Below are 18,632 nucleotides of genomic sequence, written 5' to 3'. Positions count from 1 at the left end.
AATTCTCAACTTCGGTTGCAAGCAGTTTATCATCGATCACAAGTCTTCAATAAACTTTGTTACCGACTCAAGCAAAACGTCAACGACACCATCATCAGAACCGTCACCCAAGTCGTGCGTAGCTCCTTCAATGATCTTACTGTTGTCGTTCCAGTATATTGCGGGCGTAGAATCTTTAAACCTGGAAACCAAATCTACCTTGTTTACCGAATCAGGAACAAACTGGTCCTTTCCTGAATACAACACCAACAACGGGACAGTGATTTTTCCAAACGTCTTTTCGAAATCGTCTTGGGCCAAATAGGATGAAAAAAAATCATCATCGCCCCGTTTACTCACTAATGAGTAGAACCTATAAGCAGTTATTGGCGTATTGAATACTAATCTTCTAAACTTCTCGGGCAAGATATGTGACTCCCTACCTTGAGAGATATAATCATCATAAACTTCCTTTAGGTAGGCACCCAATTCCTCCTTTTTCAAATCATTCGAAAACGCTTCGGAGTCAGAGACTGACGCTTGTAAAATGGCACCCTGAACCTTGCTCGACTCTGGAGTGTCAGCTCTGTTGTTGATATTTATTGAGTAATGCAACGAATTCTGACATCCAGTTGAGTGTCCCATTAACACTATCTTGCGCCTGCTCCCACCAGCCTCTGACCGAAAGTACTCGATAGCTTTTCTAATTTGCTTCGAGTCTCTGTCCAAACTACTGGTGCCGAATCCAGAATACGACGAAGATAGCAACACTTGTACCACATTCCACTTTTCGCCATCTTTGGATTTGAAATTTGTCGAAGCTTTAGCAAGAGCAGGTAAATAGGGAACATTTAACAACCCATTGCCCAATCCTCCAATGAACAAGATGATATTTGGTGTGGCTTGCTTGGTGCCGCGTGTAAATTCAAATGCTGTTAAGTTGAAGCCAAATGTATGGACGACACCTTCTTGTGCGGGTACCTTGCTCAATGACATTTATATTAGCTGTATTCGAAATGAATTGATAACACGTTTTTGCGTTGGACTACTTGAAATGTTATTTATTGGATTATCCGTGGCGCCAGTTTGGTCGCGACTGAATTTATACCAAAAGTATATTCTTGTAGTTTGACACAATAAAAATCTCTGCTTTTATCAATGTATGAAGCTATAGCTTTATATGCCTGAAAGCAGTCTGAAGTCGATTCAATGCTGGGCACTGGGCGTAAAGCATATACGGCTCAAATCTGAGGTATCTGTGTCCACAAAATCTAAAGACTAGTAGTGTACGTGAGTCAAAAAAATCCCGCACAAACAGCATCGAGACGTGGCAAACACAGAATTGCAACATTTTCCCAACAACAGATTCAATCTTCGATCAGACATCAAATTCATACAAGCTTTTTATCTTGCATCAGATACAGCCTATGATGGAAAAATTTGGATTCCACAAAGTAAGCAATAGCCCCACTTCCCCAGGACAAGCAAAGATTACACACAACATTTCAGATCGCCCCCATCATCCTCCCCGCCACGAACCGGTGGAAACGCTCAGGAAACAATTACGAGTTAGCAATGCGCCTGGCAATGATGTCGTAGTTGCGAATTGCGTGGCAGTGAATCCAGCAGACTTTGCTCATGTTCCAGATAGAACCCCTATTATTTTGGATGGAGTATTCGTGTACTCCATAGCCAAGGATGACCGTATGAAACCTGGCCACATTGGATTGGCTGGAAACATGAGATCATGGGGAAAGTATTCATTTGATCAAATTGTTCACGCGGAGACCTATGATATTTTCCAATCCGGACAGCAACAACAATACCTTGGTGCTATTGATCTACTGATTGATTTTGTTAAGGCAAAATCCAATTCATCTCCGTTGAACCACGATGATTTGGTGAACATTTTCCACCAAAAGTATGAAAATCAGATTTTGCAACCCACGCAAGTGATTTACATGGATTTTCACAATGTCTACTACTCAGTCAAAGTGGAACAAGTTCAAATCATTGATGTAAACACGAAAGATAATTTACCAAGTTTCAAAGATTCCAACGATATCAAAACTAAAGGGATATTTATCAAATCAACTGATGTTGTCTTTTACCCTTACGATGGATCAAAAATTAATATATCCAAAAGCAAGAGTTTGAAGTCGAGAATCTTTGGAGGCAACGGTGCCCAAGAGTCTCGTCGTCACACTAGGAAGCAAATCATCAACCCTGATTTCAAGTTGGAAGATTTGGGCATCGGTGGGTTGGACTCTGAGTTTCAGGATATTTTCCGTCGTGCGTTCAACTCGAGAATATTGCCACCAGAAATTGCCGAGAAATTGGACTACAAACACTGTAAAGGGTTGTTGTTGTACGGACCCCCTGGTACTGGTAAGACCTTGATAGCTCGTAAGTTGTCCAAGATGTTGAATGGTAAAGAGCCAAAGATTGTGAATGGTCCCGAAATGTTGAGCAAGTATGTTGGTGCTTCGGAAGAAAACATTCGTAACTTGTTCAAGGATGCTGAAGCTGAGTATAAACTTAAAGGTGAGGATTCAGATTTGCATGTTATCATTTTTGACGAATTGGATTCGGTATTCAAACAAAGAGGGTCAGGAAAAAGCGATGGAACAGGTGTTGGTGACAACGTTGTGAACCAGTTGTTATCGAAAATGGACGGTGTTGATCAGTTGAACAATATCCTCGTCATTGGTATGACGAATAGACTAGACTTGATTGATACGGCATTGTTGAGGCCAGGTAGATTTGAAATCCAGATTGAAATTGCCTTGCCTGATGAGAAAGGTAGAAAGGATATCTTTTTGATTCACACAAAGAAATTGAGAGAGAATGGATTGTTGACCTCTGATGTCAACTTTGACGAATTGAGCATCTTGACAAAGAATTTTACCGGTGCTGAAATTGAAGGTCTTTGTAATTCCGCCAAGTCTTATGCTGTTTCTCGTCACACCAAAAAGGGATCTTTAGCTCAAATTGACCCTGAATCTATTGCAAACATGCACATCACCAGAAACGATTTCCTTTTAGCTTTGAATGATATCCGTCCAGCTTTTGGTACTGATGAAGAGGATCTTGCTCAACAAGCACAACACGGTATAATTCAATTTAACCAAACAATTACAAACATTTTTGAAAAGGGCCAATCAATTATTGACGTTGTTAGATCAAGCGAATCTGAAACATTAAGAAGTCTCTTGTTGTATGGACCACCTGGTGTTGGGAAAACTGCCATTGCCACTACATTAGCTTTGAACAGTGATTTCCCTTTTATTAAGATGTTGTCTGCTGAGACTTTAGTTGGTATGGGCGAGGCCAGGAAAATCCAGGAAATCGACAATGTATTTAGAGACGTTCACAAGTCCCCTTTGAATGTTTTGGTTATCGACAAGATTGAGAATATTATAAACTATAACCCCATTGGACCTAGATTTTCCAATGATATCTTGCAAGTTTTGAATGTGTACTTGACCAAGAAGCCACCAAGAGGTAGAAGGTTGTTGATTATTGGGACTACTTCCCAATACTCTGTATTGAAGCATATGAATCTTGTTGATAGTTTCAATGATGCTATTGCTGTACCTCCTATCAAGTCGATTGGCGAAGTTGGTAAAGTTTTGGACAAGTTGGGTTTCATGTCGCCAGATGAGAGAAGAGAGATTTTAGGTCAGCTTGAACAATATGAAATCAACATTGGCGTAAAGAGTTTGATCGATGTATTGATGGTCAGTAAGTATGCAAGAGATAGCGTTGATGAAGTTGTTAGTAATATCGTTGAGAAAATGAATGGTTAGTAGTTATAAGTTATTACGCTTCTAGAAAGCTAAAAAAAAGAACAAGATACACCATTTGGACACCCAACTTACTCCTTCTGATCTTTGGTCTCCTTGAGCCACTTCAAATGTGGAATAAACACTTCTTCACAACGCTTGATATTATTTTGCTCTTCATCCTTGATGTATTGAAGATACTCTCCCATGTAAGTGGTGTCTTTGGATACTGAAACATCATCGTCAATTGCCTTCCCGTCAGGTCTATAGTAGTTGGGACAAATACTTTCAGTAAAGAATTGCAAAACCCGTAGATCAAAGTCGTAGCCTAGATTTTCTTTCACTCCGGCATACATTCGTATATGCTCACCCGAGTCCTTGTAGACGAGATCATTATTGTCGACCAACCAATTAGGGTAAAATTTTGGATACGACAAGTGCATAAAGATGACATCCACGTCCTTAACATCGGTGGACGCTTGCACTGGATCAAAATGGGCCAATGCCTTTGACGTGAACGAGTTTGATGCTTTTGAGTTGTACCCTGTCCACTGGAACTGCTTTAATGTCTGATGCCACGGTTCATTCAACACATGAGCAGCAGCAATGAATGTCTCTTTATCGCCTTCACCTGCTGATCCTTGTGTCAATATAGGATAATAATAGTGGGGACCAAACACGTTATAGTACAAGCAAAGAAGCAACGTTTTTAAATGGCTGGTTTTATTGACAACAAACATTCCTGTTTCTGACGTTGGGTCAGGCAAAGTTCCTTCAAAGTCGTGAAACCTTGAGTTTTCAAAAGTGTACTCCGATAACGGGCGAAGGTTCTCCTTGCCTCCTGCTTGTTTAATATCATAAGTGCTATACCTGAGTTTATTCTCCTTCACATCGACTCCGGCTATGTCGTAGAACATGGGGTTGGTGGTTCTAGCCCAAGCATCTGGCCACAATATCAAGTTGTTCTTTTTGTACAACTCAGAATCAAAAATGTAGTCGACGTTCTTTGTAGGGAAATTATCAGAATCCAAGTACAAGACATTTTCAAATCTTGAACTTAATAATGCCAACATTTTGTATTGATAACCCCCAATACTGAACCTGTCCAGCAAATCCTGTGCCAATTTCTTGTCAAACACATTACACCTGGCGTTGTATGTTCTCAAGATGTGCTCACAAAAGTTCTTTTCATAATCATCTTCTGTTGCAAGGAATAATTCAATAGGCAAGCGAGCGCCAGTAGCACGAATTTGTTTTATAACGAGGTATGATAGCCAGCTGAACCTTCCGCCTCCAACCAATACGTACCCAGATGATCCTTTGTATATGTCCCAGTCAGGATCACTTGATACCATTTTACCAAAGGTTTCCACACCTTCATTCAATAGCTGCGGGATACGTTCATTCACGTATCTAGTGTGGCTAGCTTTCATCTCTTCAAAGGTTTTCTCAGAAATGTCCAACACGTTTTCAAGGTACTCTTTATTGAATAAAAAGGAATCATCAGTCGAGAAAAGCTCCTTAGCTTTCTGTCCTTCTTGTTTGTACTTGTCCTTGATTGAGCCTTGATTTATCTTGAACTGCTCAAGGTCATTGAAGAAAATGGTATAATCATCGATCTTTGGACTCTTAGTTTTTGGTTTTGGTTTTGCTTTGCCATTGGGGGCATTAGGTTGCTGTTTGGATTTGGGAGTCGAATTTGATACAAGAGAATTCTTCTCCCCAGAAATAGTATTTTCTGGCTTCTTGTTCAATGATTCATCAATTATTCGCTGTATATCTTGGTTACTGAACGTGTTGGTTGTGAGAAAATGTAACCCAAGTAGAACTACCACAACCAAGAGGAGAACTCTCAACCTCTGTTTTGATATCATTGATTCAATCGGTTTGAAACGGTGATAGAAATATCTCTTTAATCAAGGGTTTTGTTTTCCCTTTTCTTTTCTTTTTTATTTTTTTTTTTTTCCTCTCCTTGAAACATAAGGACGGAGGGGTTGCAGACAAGATTCTATTCCTGCTTCCCACTGGCACTCTTTACAACAGCGCGTACAACACACATGGCAAACTAATATCCTAGCTACCTGTTGGTATACATCTCCCCAACCTGCTTTTGCGGAGATGTATGAGATATATTCGAAACAGAAAACAGTGGAGCTAGATAGTATTCGCACCGAGAATGGTACGAAATAACCTAATATACTCTGTGAACGATGGAGGATCTGCATTGTATGGACACGATAAGGTTCGAGACTTTTATCAGATCTTCCACCAAAGTATCCACAACAGTGGTTGCTTCAGATTCTATTACTCATCTAATTACACAAAACTAAAACTAAAACTAAAACAAAAAAAAAAAAAAAGAAAAAAAAGAGAAGTGCAGAACTAGAATTGCACGCACACAAAGCAATTGCCCATCAAACTGAGTAAGCAATTCATCAACCACACAAATATTTCAATCTTTCATCTTCTTCGCCACATTTACTTGTATCTCCAATACAACTATTTTTCCCCCCCCTGTCTGCCCCTCTTTATGATCAGACAAGCCAAAAGAATGACACACAACTCAAAGCTTCTAAGTGCAGTCAAGACGTCGTCTTTTACAAATCACATTTCGCCCGATAATAGAATCCCCACGATTGAAGTTGCTTTGCAAAATGAAAATAAAATCACTAATAAACCAAGAAACTTGTTGAGTGGAGGCTTCTCTTGGGTGTTGCCCACACCCAGGGATGAATATGAGTTTCTTATTGCCAACCCTAAAGCTTTGAAGGATTTGGGATTGGATGCTTCAGAAGTGGATGATCCTGTATTTCGACAAATCGTAAGTGGTGAATTTTACCAGGATAGAAAGACATTTTTGGATAAGGGGTTCCCTGTGCCCTATGCACAAGCCTATGCCGGTTGGCAGTTTGGACAATTTGCAGGACAGTTGGGAGATGGTAGGGTTGTGAACTTGTTTGAAGTCGACAAGGCAAAGAAAGAAGATGTCAACAGACACAAGTATGAGCTTCAACTAAAAGGAGCTGGCATGACTCCATATTCAAGGTTTGCTGATGGGAAAGCCGTGTTGAGATCTTCTATTAGGGAATACATTATATCTGAACATTTGAATGCAATAGGAATACCCACAACTAGGGCATTGGCGTTGACATATTTGCCATCGACACTAGCACAACGTCATGCCGTGGAGAGGTGTGCAATAGTGGCTAGATTTGCTGAAAGCTGGGTGAGGTTGGGCACATTTGACTTGTATCGATACAGGGGTGACCGTGATGGTATACGTCAATTGTCGGATTATGTGATTTCTGAGTTGTTCACCATTGATGGGAACCAGTTTCAAAACTTTGAGCGCGTCAATAAGTTGAGGCCCGATTTGACGAAATTGACAGACGATTCATTGACGGTGTACGATAAAATGTATTTCGAGACGATTATCAGGAACGCCGAGACTACTGCCATATGTCAATGTTATGGATTTTTGAATGGAGTATTAAACACTGACAACACATCCATACTAGGTCTCACCATTGATTTCGGGCCATTTTCAATCATGGATAAATATGATCCCAACTACACGCCCAACTCAGAAGACCATGAGTCCCGGTATGGATATAGGAATGTTCCAACAGCAATCTGGTGGAATTTGACAAGACTTGGGGAGAATTTGTGCGAGTTGATTGGAGCAGGACAAAAGTTGTTGGACAATCCCGAATTTGATCAAGGTGTGAAAGAGGAGTGGGAGGAGGACATTATACTTAGAGCAACGAAAATCATAGAGATGGGAGGTGAAATCTATCAATATGCATATACAAGGAAATATGTTGCGACTTTTTTCAAGCGATTGGGATTGTCAACGGAGTTGATTGATGAGAAAAATCCCGATATACAAAATCTTCAATTACTCCTGCCCATGTTGGAAGCATTGCAGAAGTTGCAGACTGACTTTAATTTATTCTTTTTGAAATTGCAGGATGTTGACTTTGGCACATCTTATGAAGAGATTGCTGAGCTGTTTTTGGAACGCTACGACCCAAATACGAATAGGAATCATAAGGAAGATATTGCTAAGCAATTTGTTGATTGGCTCAAGGTATACCATGGGTTGAAGAAAAAGTCTGCGGAATACCAGAATGTATCAAGTGCCGCTGATTACAACCCTAAATTCTTACCTAGAAACTGGATTCTTGATCAAGTGATTGAAAAAGTGTCTGAGTCTAAAGGAACGGATGTTAGTTACTTGAAAAAATTGCAAGACATGAGCTCCAATCCATTTGACGATCGGTTGTGGGGTAATGAGTTGAAAGATGTTGAAGAGTCGTGGATTTTACAAGGTGAGAAGGGAGATGAATATGCGATGTTGCAGTGCAGTTGTTCAAGTTAGAGTGTGTAGACCAGTCCTGTGCTCCGTATAGAGTTAAGCCCAATTTAATTTAGACTTTTACAACCAACCCATCAGACCTGGTCAACTAGCCAGGGCGCATCTTTGCAGAAGCCTGTTTTTTGCTCAGGTAGTGCGTTGTAGCCAGTAAACCACAAAATTGACAAAGACGCGTCTTATACAGGAAAAGAAAAAAAGAAAAAAAAGATACGTTGATGACAACACAAAATCAGACCAAGATCCTTTGGAAAACTCTTTGCAGTAGAGTCTTCATTTGAAAAAGAAACGGGTAGCTTTGGCAAGTTCTTAACTTGTGAGCTGATTATAAGCAGATTCAAAGTCTCTAGTATATAGAATATCCTGTGCTTATTGCAAGGCTTACACAATCTCCTCCTTTGAAAACGGGTGTGACTACAACGTAGAGAAAAGAGAAAAAATAAAAAAAGAATAAAAAAAAATAAAAAAATTTTGATTCAGATTCTTCTTCACAGAGAGTGAGAGAAATTCTGTTTCAATTTTGGCAACACACTTTTTGCAAACCATCAGCATCAGCAACAACAACAACAACAACAACAACAGGATAGTGTTTTACATAAATCCACAACCACGACCCGGTGAATAGCAGTCATCTATTGCAGTGCATTTATCGTATACTTTTAGATTAGATACCGCCTGCGTTGGAGCCGAAAACACACCCACGCATTGTTTGTTATTGTTCAACTATGAGTGAGAAGGATCTAGCACACCACTACAAGGTCTTGAAACAATTTCTTGACATTTCAGATGACCAAAACACTAGATCTAAATCAACCTCATCAAGGGCCCAAAGAGCTAGAGAAAAATTGCTAAAGTTATCTGCTGCCCAGTTTAAGGAGCTAAGTACTGATGTGTACGACGAATTGAAACGTAGGATTGACGAAAGTAGAGGTGAACCAGATCATTTGTTGCCTAAATCCTCGTTCCATCCAAAAAGAAATCAAGCTAGGCAGAAATTGGCCTCGTTGCCACAGACCAGATTCAAGGATTTGGTGGCTGATATATCCTATGAAATCGAAAGAAGAGATCTCCACATTGAAACTAAAGACACGTCTGAACCACGTCGCTCTTCATTATCTTCTAATCACGCAAATAATGCTCGTGGTGCACATGAGCGGAAGGTGTCGCAAGCTTCATCACACACGCCTGCGTCAAATGGTGGTCATAGCCGTCTGGCGTCGCAACATGCACTCAACTCCTATCCTCAAGAAGATCAGAAGAAACTTGATGTAAAGCCAGACCATTTTGTGGATGCTGCCACGTCTAGTAAAAATACAGCAGTAGTACCAGAGGCAGAGGCTTCTAATCAGTCCATTGGTATTCAACAGTCAACAGTGATCCCCACCAAGGCAAACCTCACCTGGTCTAGCGACGAAGAGGAAGAAGTCAACGACAAGGACAAAAGTGATAATGCACGGGAAATTTCACACCAAACAAATCAACAGAATGGAGGTCACCTTCAACATCAAAATATGGAATTTGAGAAGGGTAAAATTTTGGAGTTGGAAAAGGAACTAGATGCGTACAAAACGCAATTGAGTAGTATCGGACAACAAAGAGATATACTTAATGAAAAGGTAAAGTCTTTGCAAGAAGATTACAATTTTTCTGTTCAACAGAATAAGAATCTTAGCGAGGAACTTGAGCAATTGGGCCAAGAAAAGGAAAACTGGATATCTAAACATGAAACCTTGAGCAAGTCACTACAATCCAGTGACAAGTCAGATGAGCTTGAGAAACTAAAGTCTATCAACGCTGCTTTGAGACTTGAAAATCAATCATTGAAAAACACCTCACCTGTGAACAGATCGATATCTAATCAATCTCCAAAACAGTCTGATACGCAACCTAGATCAAATAATGTGAACATTACTTCTTTCTTGGAAAAGTTGGAAAAGATTGGCGTACCCTCCCCTGACAATCCTTCAACATTGGAGTTGAAGAAGCAGGTTAAGCAATGGCAGCGTAGATATGAGGATTCTAGATCAAAGTGCATTGCAAGTGAAATCAAGAAAGCTACCTTGTCGAAAGTCGAATTGAGGTCTTTTGTGGCTCCTGACGGTCTTGTTTCCATAAAGTTGGTTAGTGATGCACAGGCTTTGTTCGAATCGTTCCTTGTGTACATCTCAGAGAACTGGGACGTTAATATCTTGTTTGAAAAAGCTTCGAAAATCGCAGTAGTGATGAATGAAATTGCTGCGCAAGCAGAAAACCAGGTTGCCAATAGCAGCGATCACTCAATACTGTTGAGGGATGCTGCTGCGTATTATTTAACCGCTACCAGATACCATGCTACATATAAACTGCTTTTTCCTAAATTTATTGTCGAAAAGTCATTAGGAGAAATGAATTGCATTCTTTGTGATGTGATTGCAGCATCAAAGCTCAACGAAAATTCAACAAATTTGAGAAAACTCGAGCCGGGGACGAAATCTGCAGCTACTCCTTCTCAAGTGGACTACGGGGTAAGGCCATTGAAAATGGCCAACAAGTTGAAGCTGAGTAATCCAAATATGATCAATGGCACTTACTATCAAAGTCCGCCTGGAAAACAGCGCCAAATACAGACACAGACCCCATCCCAGAACGCACAGGGATCACCCTCTCAAAAATCACGATCAACGTTAGTTGCTCCTTCAATACAGCAGTCGCCTCTGGACAGAAAAGGGTCCATTCCACAGAATGTATCTGGTCCGATGAAAAATGCCGAAACAAAAGAGCATGTGCGTGTTGGAGAAGATGCGCAACTGAGTCAAGATAATTTCAAAGGAACAAAACGTAATGAAGGGATGCAGAATGAATCACTGCATGCAAGTTTGGCAGATGGAAGATCCCCCGTTTCCAGCGGTCTCGTAGACGATGTTGTCGATTCCAAAAGAGGAGCTTCTTCCCTTGGCGATGCTCAAAATGACGAGACCACCAAGAATCCATTTGCCTCATCAGTTACTGGTAGGGGAGACAACATTGCCCCACAAATTGTTGAACGGAATGCTTTGCCATTAACAAACAGAGATCTCAATAAGGAGCCAATTGTTGAAAAACAACAGGAGAAGCAATTTGAAAATATAAACTCATCAACTCCGCTTTCTTCGAGAACTGAAAAAGCGTCTAATGTGAGTACCCTTGGTCGCAAGTTTACCGACGCGATATCTGACCTAGAGCAGTCGTCTTCTCCAGCTATGAAAACATCACCCATGAAGAAGGGAAAGATTATGGATAGAGTCAAGCAATTTGAACTGTCTCCTGAGGCGCAAGCAAAATCTAGCCCTCCAAAATTCCAAAGATCGCCCAGATCGATTGAATCAACTGATGAAAGTGACGAACCAAGACGTCTTGCTGATCCCTTCACTTCTAAATTGCAAGGAGAGCCTGAAAAGTCGGCGACTGGTGCCAGAACCAACAGTAATGAGGGTGAGAATTTGGTTTCTGGAAGAGGTAAAGGTATATTCCAGTCCTACAAAGATAGATTAAATGCAAGTGCAAACGCAAACACGAAGGGTCCCCGTTTCAACGACGACCCAGAAAGTTTGTCGAGTTCTGTGGTTGGGTATGATAGTGGAGTACCAACCAGAGATGTGGCTCCGGTCGATACCGCTAGAAGAGTGGGTGATTTTACACCTGTTAATCATTCCTTTGAAGATAACGACAAACTAACTGGGGACAAAGAACCAGCAGTACGTGTGAAGGTAAGTTCCCCGAAACCAATACAACATTCTAGCTCGCTGGAGGAGTCTGATGATGACGATGGCGATGACGATGACGAAGATGAGAGGGGAGTGGAGTCCGAAGCAAGACAAAGACAGGAGTATCGTAAATCTATGGCTGCTGCAACGTTTAATGTTGACTTGTTTGATATTGAGGATCCTGACAACACGTTAACTCAAGTTTTGCTTTATCTTGAACACCAAACGGTGGAAGTGATTAATACCATTCAATCCCTACTTGGAGCGATCAAGAAACCAGATGCCACCAAAGATGACTTGCGTCAAAAGTCCAAAGCAATCACCATCGTCATTTCCCAAATGTGTGAAGCTACAAATACGTCAATGAACCAGACTCGAAATGCTCAATTGAAAGAACACGGAAGTTGGGTAGTTAGGTCATTGGAGGATTGTTATCATCGGATGGATGTTTTGTGTAAACCTGTGCAAGATACCAATGAGGGTCAATTTGCTGACAAGAATTTCAAGCAAAGATTGGCAGGTATTTCATTCGATATTGCTAAATGTACTAAAGAATTAGTCAAGACTGTTGAAGAAGCCAGTCTCAAAGAAGATATTGCTTACCTTGATGCAAGGCTTGGCCGTAATGAAGAAGATTTGACTTAGTGGAGGGGGGGAGTTATTACTTAGCCGTGTTTAATTTGTAATTATGAATTTGTGTCTTCTTTATTCGTTAGCTATTTAAACCTTTGACATTACTACGTATACAGATACACGAAAAGAGACGTGTGTCTCACTGGATGTACTTTGATAGAAACTCTTGATGATATTGTGAACTAATCGAGTCTGTGGCAAAGGTGGTTTTTTCATCTTGATTCAGTTGGTTGAATTTCTTTGTCAGTTTCCTCCATCCAGTTCTTTTTGCAATGGGCTCTTGTTGATAAAGTGGTTTGTCTAGTGCTATTGAAGGATGTGTTGCCAATAGTGGTGGGTTTGAATCTTTACTCGACTTGTCTTGCTTGATCTTATTAATTTCGGCAACTAAAGCCGCCATATCTTCCTGATCATCGACATCTTCTTCTTCTTCTTCTTCTTCTTCTTCTTCTTCTTCTTCTTCTTCTTCCTCATCATCATCATCGTCATTTCCTTTCACTTGGTCACGTAGCGTGTCCTCTACTTGGTTAGCAGTGCCAGACTTTGAATCCAACTTAGACTTCTTCAAAGAAGAGGATACATCATTCTCGTCTTCAATATTTCGCAGTTCAATCGAGATGCCAGTGTCTTCTTTCCCTTCATATTTGCCCAGGCTAGTTGTGGGTCCACTTTTCTGTGACTCCGAGTCGTTGCTATCCTCGCGTATCCTTTTGCGACGGCTAGCCACAAGCCCCTTCTTGAATGGGTTATCCGAGAGATCTACATCTCCCTCTCCCTCATCATCACTTGCGTCCTTGTTAATCACCTCTTCCAGCTCGGTTCCTATTCTGTCAATCTCCAAATACCGAGTGCTCCTATCCAGAAGCCCTCCGTCGTCTCGTTTTCCGGTCTTCAACTCCTTCACTGCATCGTCCAATGTCGCAGATGGTATGTCTGATCTTAGTTTGAGATTTTGCAGTTGTGGGAAAGATCTCGCATGCACTATTGAATCTCGTATGGCTATGTTTTTACCCTTTTTACTTTCTAGTGTCGGTCTATGGTTGGTTGTCATTATTGGTTGCGTTAGTAGATCTTTACCATAGTTTGAAGAAGAACATGTTTTTTGTTTTTTTTTTGAGATGTGATGCGAAATAGGTATCACTTAAGTCTATTATAATATACAATATACTCTGCCATTATTCATCATCTGAAACAATCTCCGTCTCCCAGTTGGCAACTTCTGCATCATCCAAATTGTCTCTCTTTGGCATCAATTCGCTCATGATTGGTCCGCCTAGCAGATTCAACAATTCATTCACTTGTTCAACAAGAACAGGATCATTCTCAGCTCCATATTCGCTATTGCTTATTTTGTAGGCCGACGTCAAAATGGATCGCGTGTCCGCCAAAAGTTGTTTTATTTCAGACGTGTCTTTCAATTGAGATACTTCCACCTCACGATAATCAAACTCTTCATCGTTTGCTTGGCCAGTGTTTGCAAATGAGGTTTGTTTCGCTTTGAATAAGTTTGCCAAAGCTTCAATATAGAAAGCATCTAGTATACTATCATTGATGTCTTGTACATTGGATGCAATTTCAATGGCAGTGTCGTATTGCTCCAATTCAATGGCATACCGAGATAATGTAATCAATGGTTGAATCAATTCAACATACTCCATACCGACTTCAAATGCATCACCACCAGAGCTACTTTCTTCTTCCTCTTTCTTATTAGCGAAATCCTCCAATTTGGTCTTTTGCAATTTGAATAATTCCCATGATCTTTGCAACGCTTCAACGGCCTCTTGTTGGCGTTGTTGCGAAATTCGAATTGACGATAAGATCGAAAGGGACTCTGGGTTAGTTGGATCTATCGACAAGCTAAACTCAATCAACTCATTGCATTTTGACTCTGCTTCTGGTTCCATACATAAATCAGTCATCCAAATCTCAATACTGGCGAATATTCCCGAATTCAACTTCTTAATAGCCCAAGTCTTGTACTCATTTATGTCCTTGTACCCTCCTTTCACCAATTCCTCCCGTGTTACACCCCCGTCTTGACTTATGCTAGTCAAAATTTCATTCAATCTATTCAATCCTGTGTTTACATAATTCAACCCATCAGCACCACCAATAATTTGTCCCAAGTAAAGGAACTTTTCAACTCCCAAAGCCGCATCAGAATCTAGTTCACACGCTTGTATTAGCACCTCATATGCTTGTTGTAAATCGTTATTCTCAAGTAATGCTTCTCCTAATATAGCAAGAAATTCCGGTGATTTGGCATTGGACGCGATGTGCGGCGTAAGTATTTCCAATGCCTTCTCGGGTTGCGATGTTACTAAAAACCCTCTTGCTTGTGGTATAATCTCACTCATATTCGTGTGTTTTGTGCCGGTGGAAAACTTCTGTAAAGATGAAATTGGGCTGATGGGTTTCCGAATACTTTTGCAAAGAAAAACCTCATCGGCCAAAACAAGCAAGAAAAAGAAAAAAAAAGTCTCGTTTTGTGTTCAACCAGACCTTTGTCAACAGGAGCCACTTCTTTTCTCATCACTTCGACGCACACCCGCACCCACCAAAACGTACCAACTCGCTAATGGACAGGCAAACGCTGGCGGATTTACTGAACGAATACTATATACTAAACTTACTACATCATCGATCGAAGAATCAGCATCGTCAACAACATTGGTTCAAGTACCTAAATATCACCTACCGAAACCTTCGAAAGGTACTCAAGTTACAAATTGACATTGATCGACTAGCCACAACGTTATCATCAGGTTCTGTCAATGTTAAAACCGAGTCTAAAATCAACTACAAAAGGAGTCAAATATCACGTCTAAGTAACAAAATTATTCAAGTATCGCGCGATGCATATTGGGCGTACAATTCCATTTTGGTTTTGGGACAGTACATCACTTTGGGATTCGCTTTGATTGGAAATTTGGCCAAAATTGTCAGTTTGCTTGGGAAGATCCAAGGCGTTGATGTTAAAAAGATTGAGTTGGCAGCGGTTCCTGCTGCTAATCAATCCGCAGAAACAAATGTCTTGAGTGTGGGTATTGACTTCTTTGGGGGTCAAGATATCAACGAGAATGATTTGGATGATTTGGGAGAGGAGATAGCTTATGATTTGGAGGAGGAGGAGGATGCGGCGGGAGGCAGAGAGAGCATTGGAGTGGAAGATGTGGAGGCGAGAAATTTAGTGAGCCAGTCTTTGGACGAAACCTCTAGTTGTAAAAGTAAACAGGACGAAAATCAAACTGGGAAAGGCTCTAGTGGTGGCACAACAGTTGAAACTAGAGAGACGCACACGGTTAAGTCAAGTGAAGAACAACAACAACAACAACAACAAGAACAAAACAAGAGCCAGGACAAAAGTGAAGGTGGCACCCACAAAGAACCAACACCGACTTCTCCTTCAATCAAGGAAACGATTGGCACTTCATCATCCAACAAAAAGAGAAAAGCAGAGCCATCTTCAAAAGTGCTCAAATCTTCCAAAAAATCAAAACCGTCCAAGAAATCAAAATCAAAATCGAAGTCAGTCATTGATGATATCTTTTCGTAACATCGGTTTGACCAAGTCCTGATGAATTTGGTTTTAATAGATTAGTACAGAATATATTGGAGACTTAATTTACGATTACAGACTATTTAGAATAAACGATTCAAAAAAAAAAACAACATAAACATAAAAATACAAATCTAAAACTCAAATACCCTAAAACATCCCACACGAAAAACGACGTATGGAAATCTCCATCGTAAAGAAAATCCCAATGCCTTGTCAGCAAAGAAACCTAAACAGTCCACTGAAGTGAATCACCAAAGAAAAAACAAAATAAAAAAACGAAAAGAAAAAAAAACGAAAAGAAAGAAGGAGAACCTCCCCTCACAAATATCTAGTCAACATACTGACCTCCTACCTGCTGTGATGTTTGAAAGTTATACTGCTGCTGTTGTTGTTGTTGTTGTTGTTGTTGAAAACATCCCTGTCCCTGCATACCTTGCTGCAGTTGTTGCAACTTGATGTACTCCACCATTTCGTTAAACTGCCGCGTCGATTGGGGACTCAACTGATCAACATCGAGACAAAAATCGTCATCATAGTCCTCCTGTAGCAGCTCAACCGAGCCTGTGTGTGCCGTTTCAATCTGTTCAAATTGATATGGTGCCGTAGTATATTGCGGTTGAGAATGATGAGATTGGTCCTCTTTGACATAGTTATTCGTCATTAAACTCAATGGGGATTTTGAAGTCAGGGGCGTGAATGGTGAATGTACTGAAGACGACTCATATTGCGACGAGGATGCCATGGAACCTGGTGTATCCATGTGTTGTGGAGAAGAGGTTGGCATTGAACCGTTGGCGACGACGCTAGAATGGTGTTGGTAGCTTGGATTGGCGACATCATGGCGAAGGATATGTTGCTGCTGGATTTGTTTCTTTAAAGTCCTCTTTTTCCTCTCTTTCCTGGCCAACTTCTTTTGCATACGTTGCTCTTTAACTTCCTCGAGAACTTTCGAAGTAAACGGCAACAATTGAGGGTCGGTTATTTCCTCATTCTTTTGTAGCTTCTTCTTTAACCTATTCTTGAGTCTAGATTTTCCTTTGTAGTCCTGAGGTAAGTATTTACACTCGCCCCCTTCTACGTGCATCTCACACCAAATTTCAGCACTATTGAAAAACTCTCCACACATTGAACAATGTCCTTCACTGTTGGGTTTGTTTTTGGGCTTGACACCTTTTGGGTAGTTGAAGTGTCTCGACTTCAAGTGTGTTTTGTAAGTGTCCCTTCTCGAAAACCCTCCGGTTGGGTGACATTTGTGAACAATATCATTATCATCCTTGTATATACTTTGCAAGTGGAAGGGGCATGAATAAGCCTTGTCACTGGAATGCTTTTTCATGTGTCTCGTGAGGTATCCTCTAATCTTAAAAACGGCGTCACAATGTGGACAGGAGAACAGTTGTTCACCATCGGTATAGTCACGTTCATGTCCGACTCTTGTCTCATTATATTCTTCTTCTTCTTCTTCTGCTTCTTCTTCTTCGCCTCCCATATATGGTGAGGAGGATCCATGTGACGATCCATTGGGTGATACAGATTGCTCTTTACTCTGTGAGCTGTTGAATTCCAATTTTGTTGACAATGTCGTTTCATTAGATGAATTTGACATGGTGGGTGAGAGTTCATTGTTGTGATTGTGCTGGTGGTGTTGGTTGTGATGGTTGCCATTGTGGTCTTTGAATTTGAAATCGTGTGGTTGTGGAATCTTAAATACATCCAATTCTGTACCCTTGTTTAGCATAGAGTCATCTTCAGTGAATACCCATTCCAACTCCCCTTTTGCATTCTTTACCGGCAAAAGTCTCGTTGTTAGTCCCATCGAACAGCTAGTTGGAATCAAACATTCTTCAGACTGCTCTTCTTTAAATGGAACAGAGTCTCTCTTCGTATCTATAGATGGAAATAAAGTGTCATTGAAAGTCTCATCATCTTCATGTTTGTCATCGACAGCTGCTATCTCCTTCACATCTACCTTGGAGTTGTTGAATGAGTGATTTGGAATGATAACAAAATCAGACTTTTGGGAAAGGAAGTTGTAAATCGTGTCTACGATAGATTTGACAGTGGTCACGATGAATGAAATAATAGCAATCTTGAACATGTTCTCAATAATCGTACCAACTGTGGTTGTGCTAGAGTTCTGGTTTCCACTCTCCATGAAACTGGTCTGCAATGTGGCCAGAGTAGGATGTAGTTTGGTTTGATGTTTCAGTTGTGCTACAGGTGTTTGCATCGTCATGATTATCGAGGGCCCTTCTTTCTTATTATTTATCTTATAATCACGGAAAAAGTTCTGTTCTTTCTTCCTCAGTGAGAAAAAAAAAAGAACAAAAAAAAAAAGAACAGATCTGAAGTGAGAAAGTAGATTGTCAAAAGATTGTTTTCCAAGCTTGCACTTTTTGGGTGTTTGTCAGTGGAAGACTTTTTAGTTGTTTGGGTGGTGTGATGTGGGTTTTCCAGTGTATAATATATAAGGGTTCAACTGTCGTTAAAGAAATTCTCTCTGTGCTCCTGTGAGTTGGAAAAAAAAAAAAAAAAAAAAAAAAAAGAAAAGGAAAAAAAAAAAATTTTATTGT

The 18,632-nt window shown here is 40.5% G+C and overlaps 8 protein-coding genes across 8 annotated transcripts; 3 read left to right on the top strand and 5 right to left on the bottom strand. All coding sequences in view use genetic code 12, as the record gives it.

Annotated features, from left to right (window-relative positions):
- Positions 1 to 36: 36 nt before the first annotated feature.
- On the bottom strand, positions 37 to 975 carry KGF57_004750 (uncharacterized protein; the record flags this gene model as incomplete). Its single annotated transcript, XM_051754293.1, has 1 exon — positions 37 to 975. One exon carries the CDS (start codon positions 973 to 975, stop codon positions 37 to 39), a length of 939 nt encoding a protein of 312 aa, XP_051606662.1.
- Positions 976 to 1,406: 431 nt separating this feature from the next.
- On the top strand, positions 1,407 to 3,788 carry SEC18 (AAA family ATPase; the record flags this gene model as incomplete). Its single annotated transcript, XM_051754292.1, has 1 exon — positions 1,407 to 3,788. One exon carries the CDS (start codon positions 1,407 to 1,409, stop codon positions 3,786 to 3,788), a length of 2,382 nt encoding a protein of 793 aa, XP_051606661.1.
- A 68-nt stretch (positions 3,789 to 3,856) lies between these two features.
- MNN2 (Mnn2p) lies at positions 3,857 to 5,638 on the bottom strand (the record flags this gene model as incomplete). Its single annotated transcript, XM_051754291.1, has 1 exon — positions 3,857 to 5,638. One exon carries the CDS (start codon positions 5,636 to 5,638, stop codon positions 3,857 to 3,859), a length of 1,782 nt encoding a protein of 593 aa, XP_051606660.1.
- Positions 5,639 to 5,940: 302 nt separating this feature from the next.
- Positions 5,941 to 12,506, top strand: KGF57_004747 (SPA2; the record flags this gene model as incomplete). The annotated part of the gene is made up of 3 exons (XM_051754289.1): positions 5,941 to 5,990; positions 6,390 to 8,134; positions 8,926 to 12,506. The coding sequence occupies 3 exons, from the start codon at positions 5,941 to 5,943 to the stop codon at positions 12,504 to 12,506; spliced, it is 5,376 nt and encodes a 1,791-aa protein (XP_051606659.1).
- A 127-nt stretch (positions 12,507 to 12,633) lies between these two features.
- Positions 12,634 to 13,545, bottom strand: KGF57_004746 (U2-type spliceosomal complex subunit; the record flags this gene model as incomplete). Its single annotated transcript, XM_051754288.1, has 1 exon — positions 12,634 to 13,545. The coding sequence occupies one exon, from the start codon at positions 13,543 to 13,545 to the stop codon at positions 12,634 to 12,636; it is 912 nt and encodes a 303-aa protein (XP_051606658.1).
- Positions 13,546 to 13,669: 124 nt separating this feature from the next.
- Positions 13,670 to 14,854, bottom strand: KGF57_004745 (uncharacterized protein; the record flags this gene model as incomplete). The annotated part of the gene is made up of 1 exon (XM_051754287.1): positions 13,670 to 14,854. One exon carries the CDS (start codon positions 14,852 to 14,854, stop codon positions 13,670 to 13,672), a length of 1,185 nt encoding a protein of 394 aa, XP_051606657.1.
- Positions 14,855 to 15,075: 221 nt separating this feature from the next.
- On the top strand, positions 15,076 to 16,053 carry RMP1 (Rmp1p; the record flags this gene model as incomplete). Its single annotated transcript, XM_051754286.1, has 1 exon — positions 15,076 to 16,053. The coding sequence occupies one exon, from the start codon at positions 15,076 to 15,078 to the stop codon at positions 16,051 to 16,053; it is 978 nt and encodes a 325-aa protein (XP_051606656.1).
- Positions 16,054 to 16,387: 334 nt separating this feature from the next.
- On the bottom strand, positions 16,388 to 18,289 carry STP2 (Stp2p; the record flags this gene model as incomplete). Its single annotated transcript, XM_051754285.1, has 1 exon — positions 16,388 to 18,289. One exon carries the CDS (start codon positions 18,287 to 18,289, stop codon positions 16,388 to 16,390), a length of 1,902 nt encoding a protein of 633 aa, XP_051606655.1.
- Between the last annotated feature and the right edge of the window lie 343 nt (positions 18,290 to 18,632).

This window comes from Candida theae, assembly GCF_024610275.1.
Source record: "Candida theae strain CBS 12239 chromosome Unknown scaffold11, whole genome shotgun sequence".
Lineage (NCBI taxonomy): Eukaryota > Fungi > Ascomycota > Pichiomycetes > Serinales > Debaryomycetaceae > Lodderomyces > Lodderomyces theae.
The sequence above is the reverse complement of the archived record's forward strand: the minus strand, read 5'-3'. Positions and strand labels throughout refer to the sequence as shown.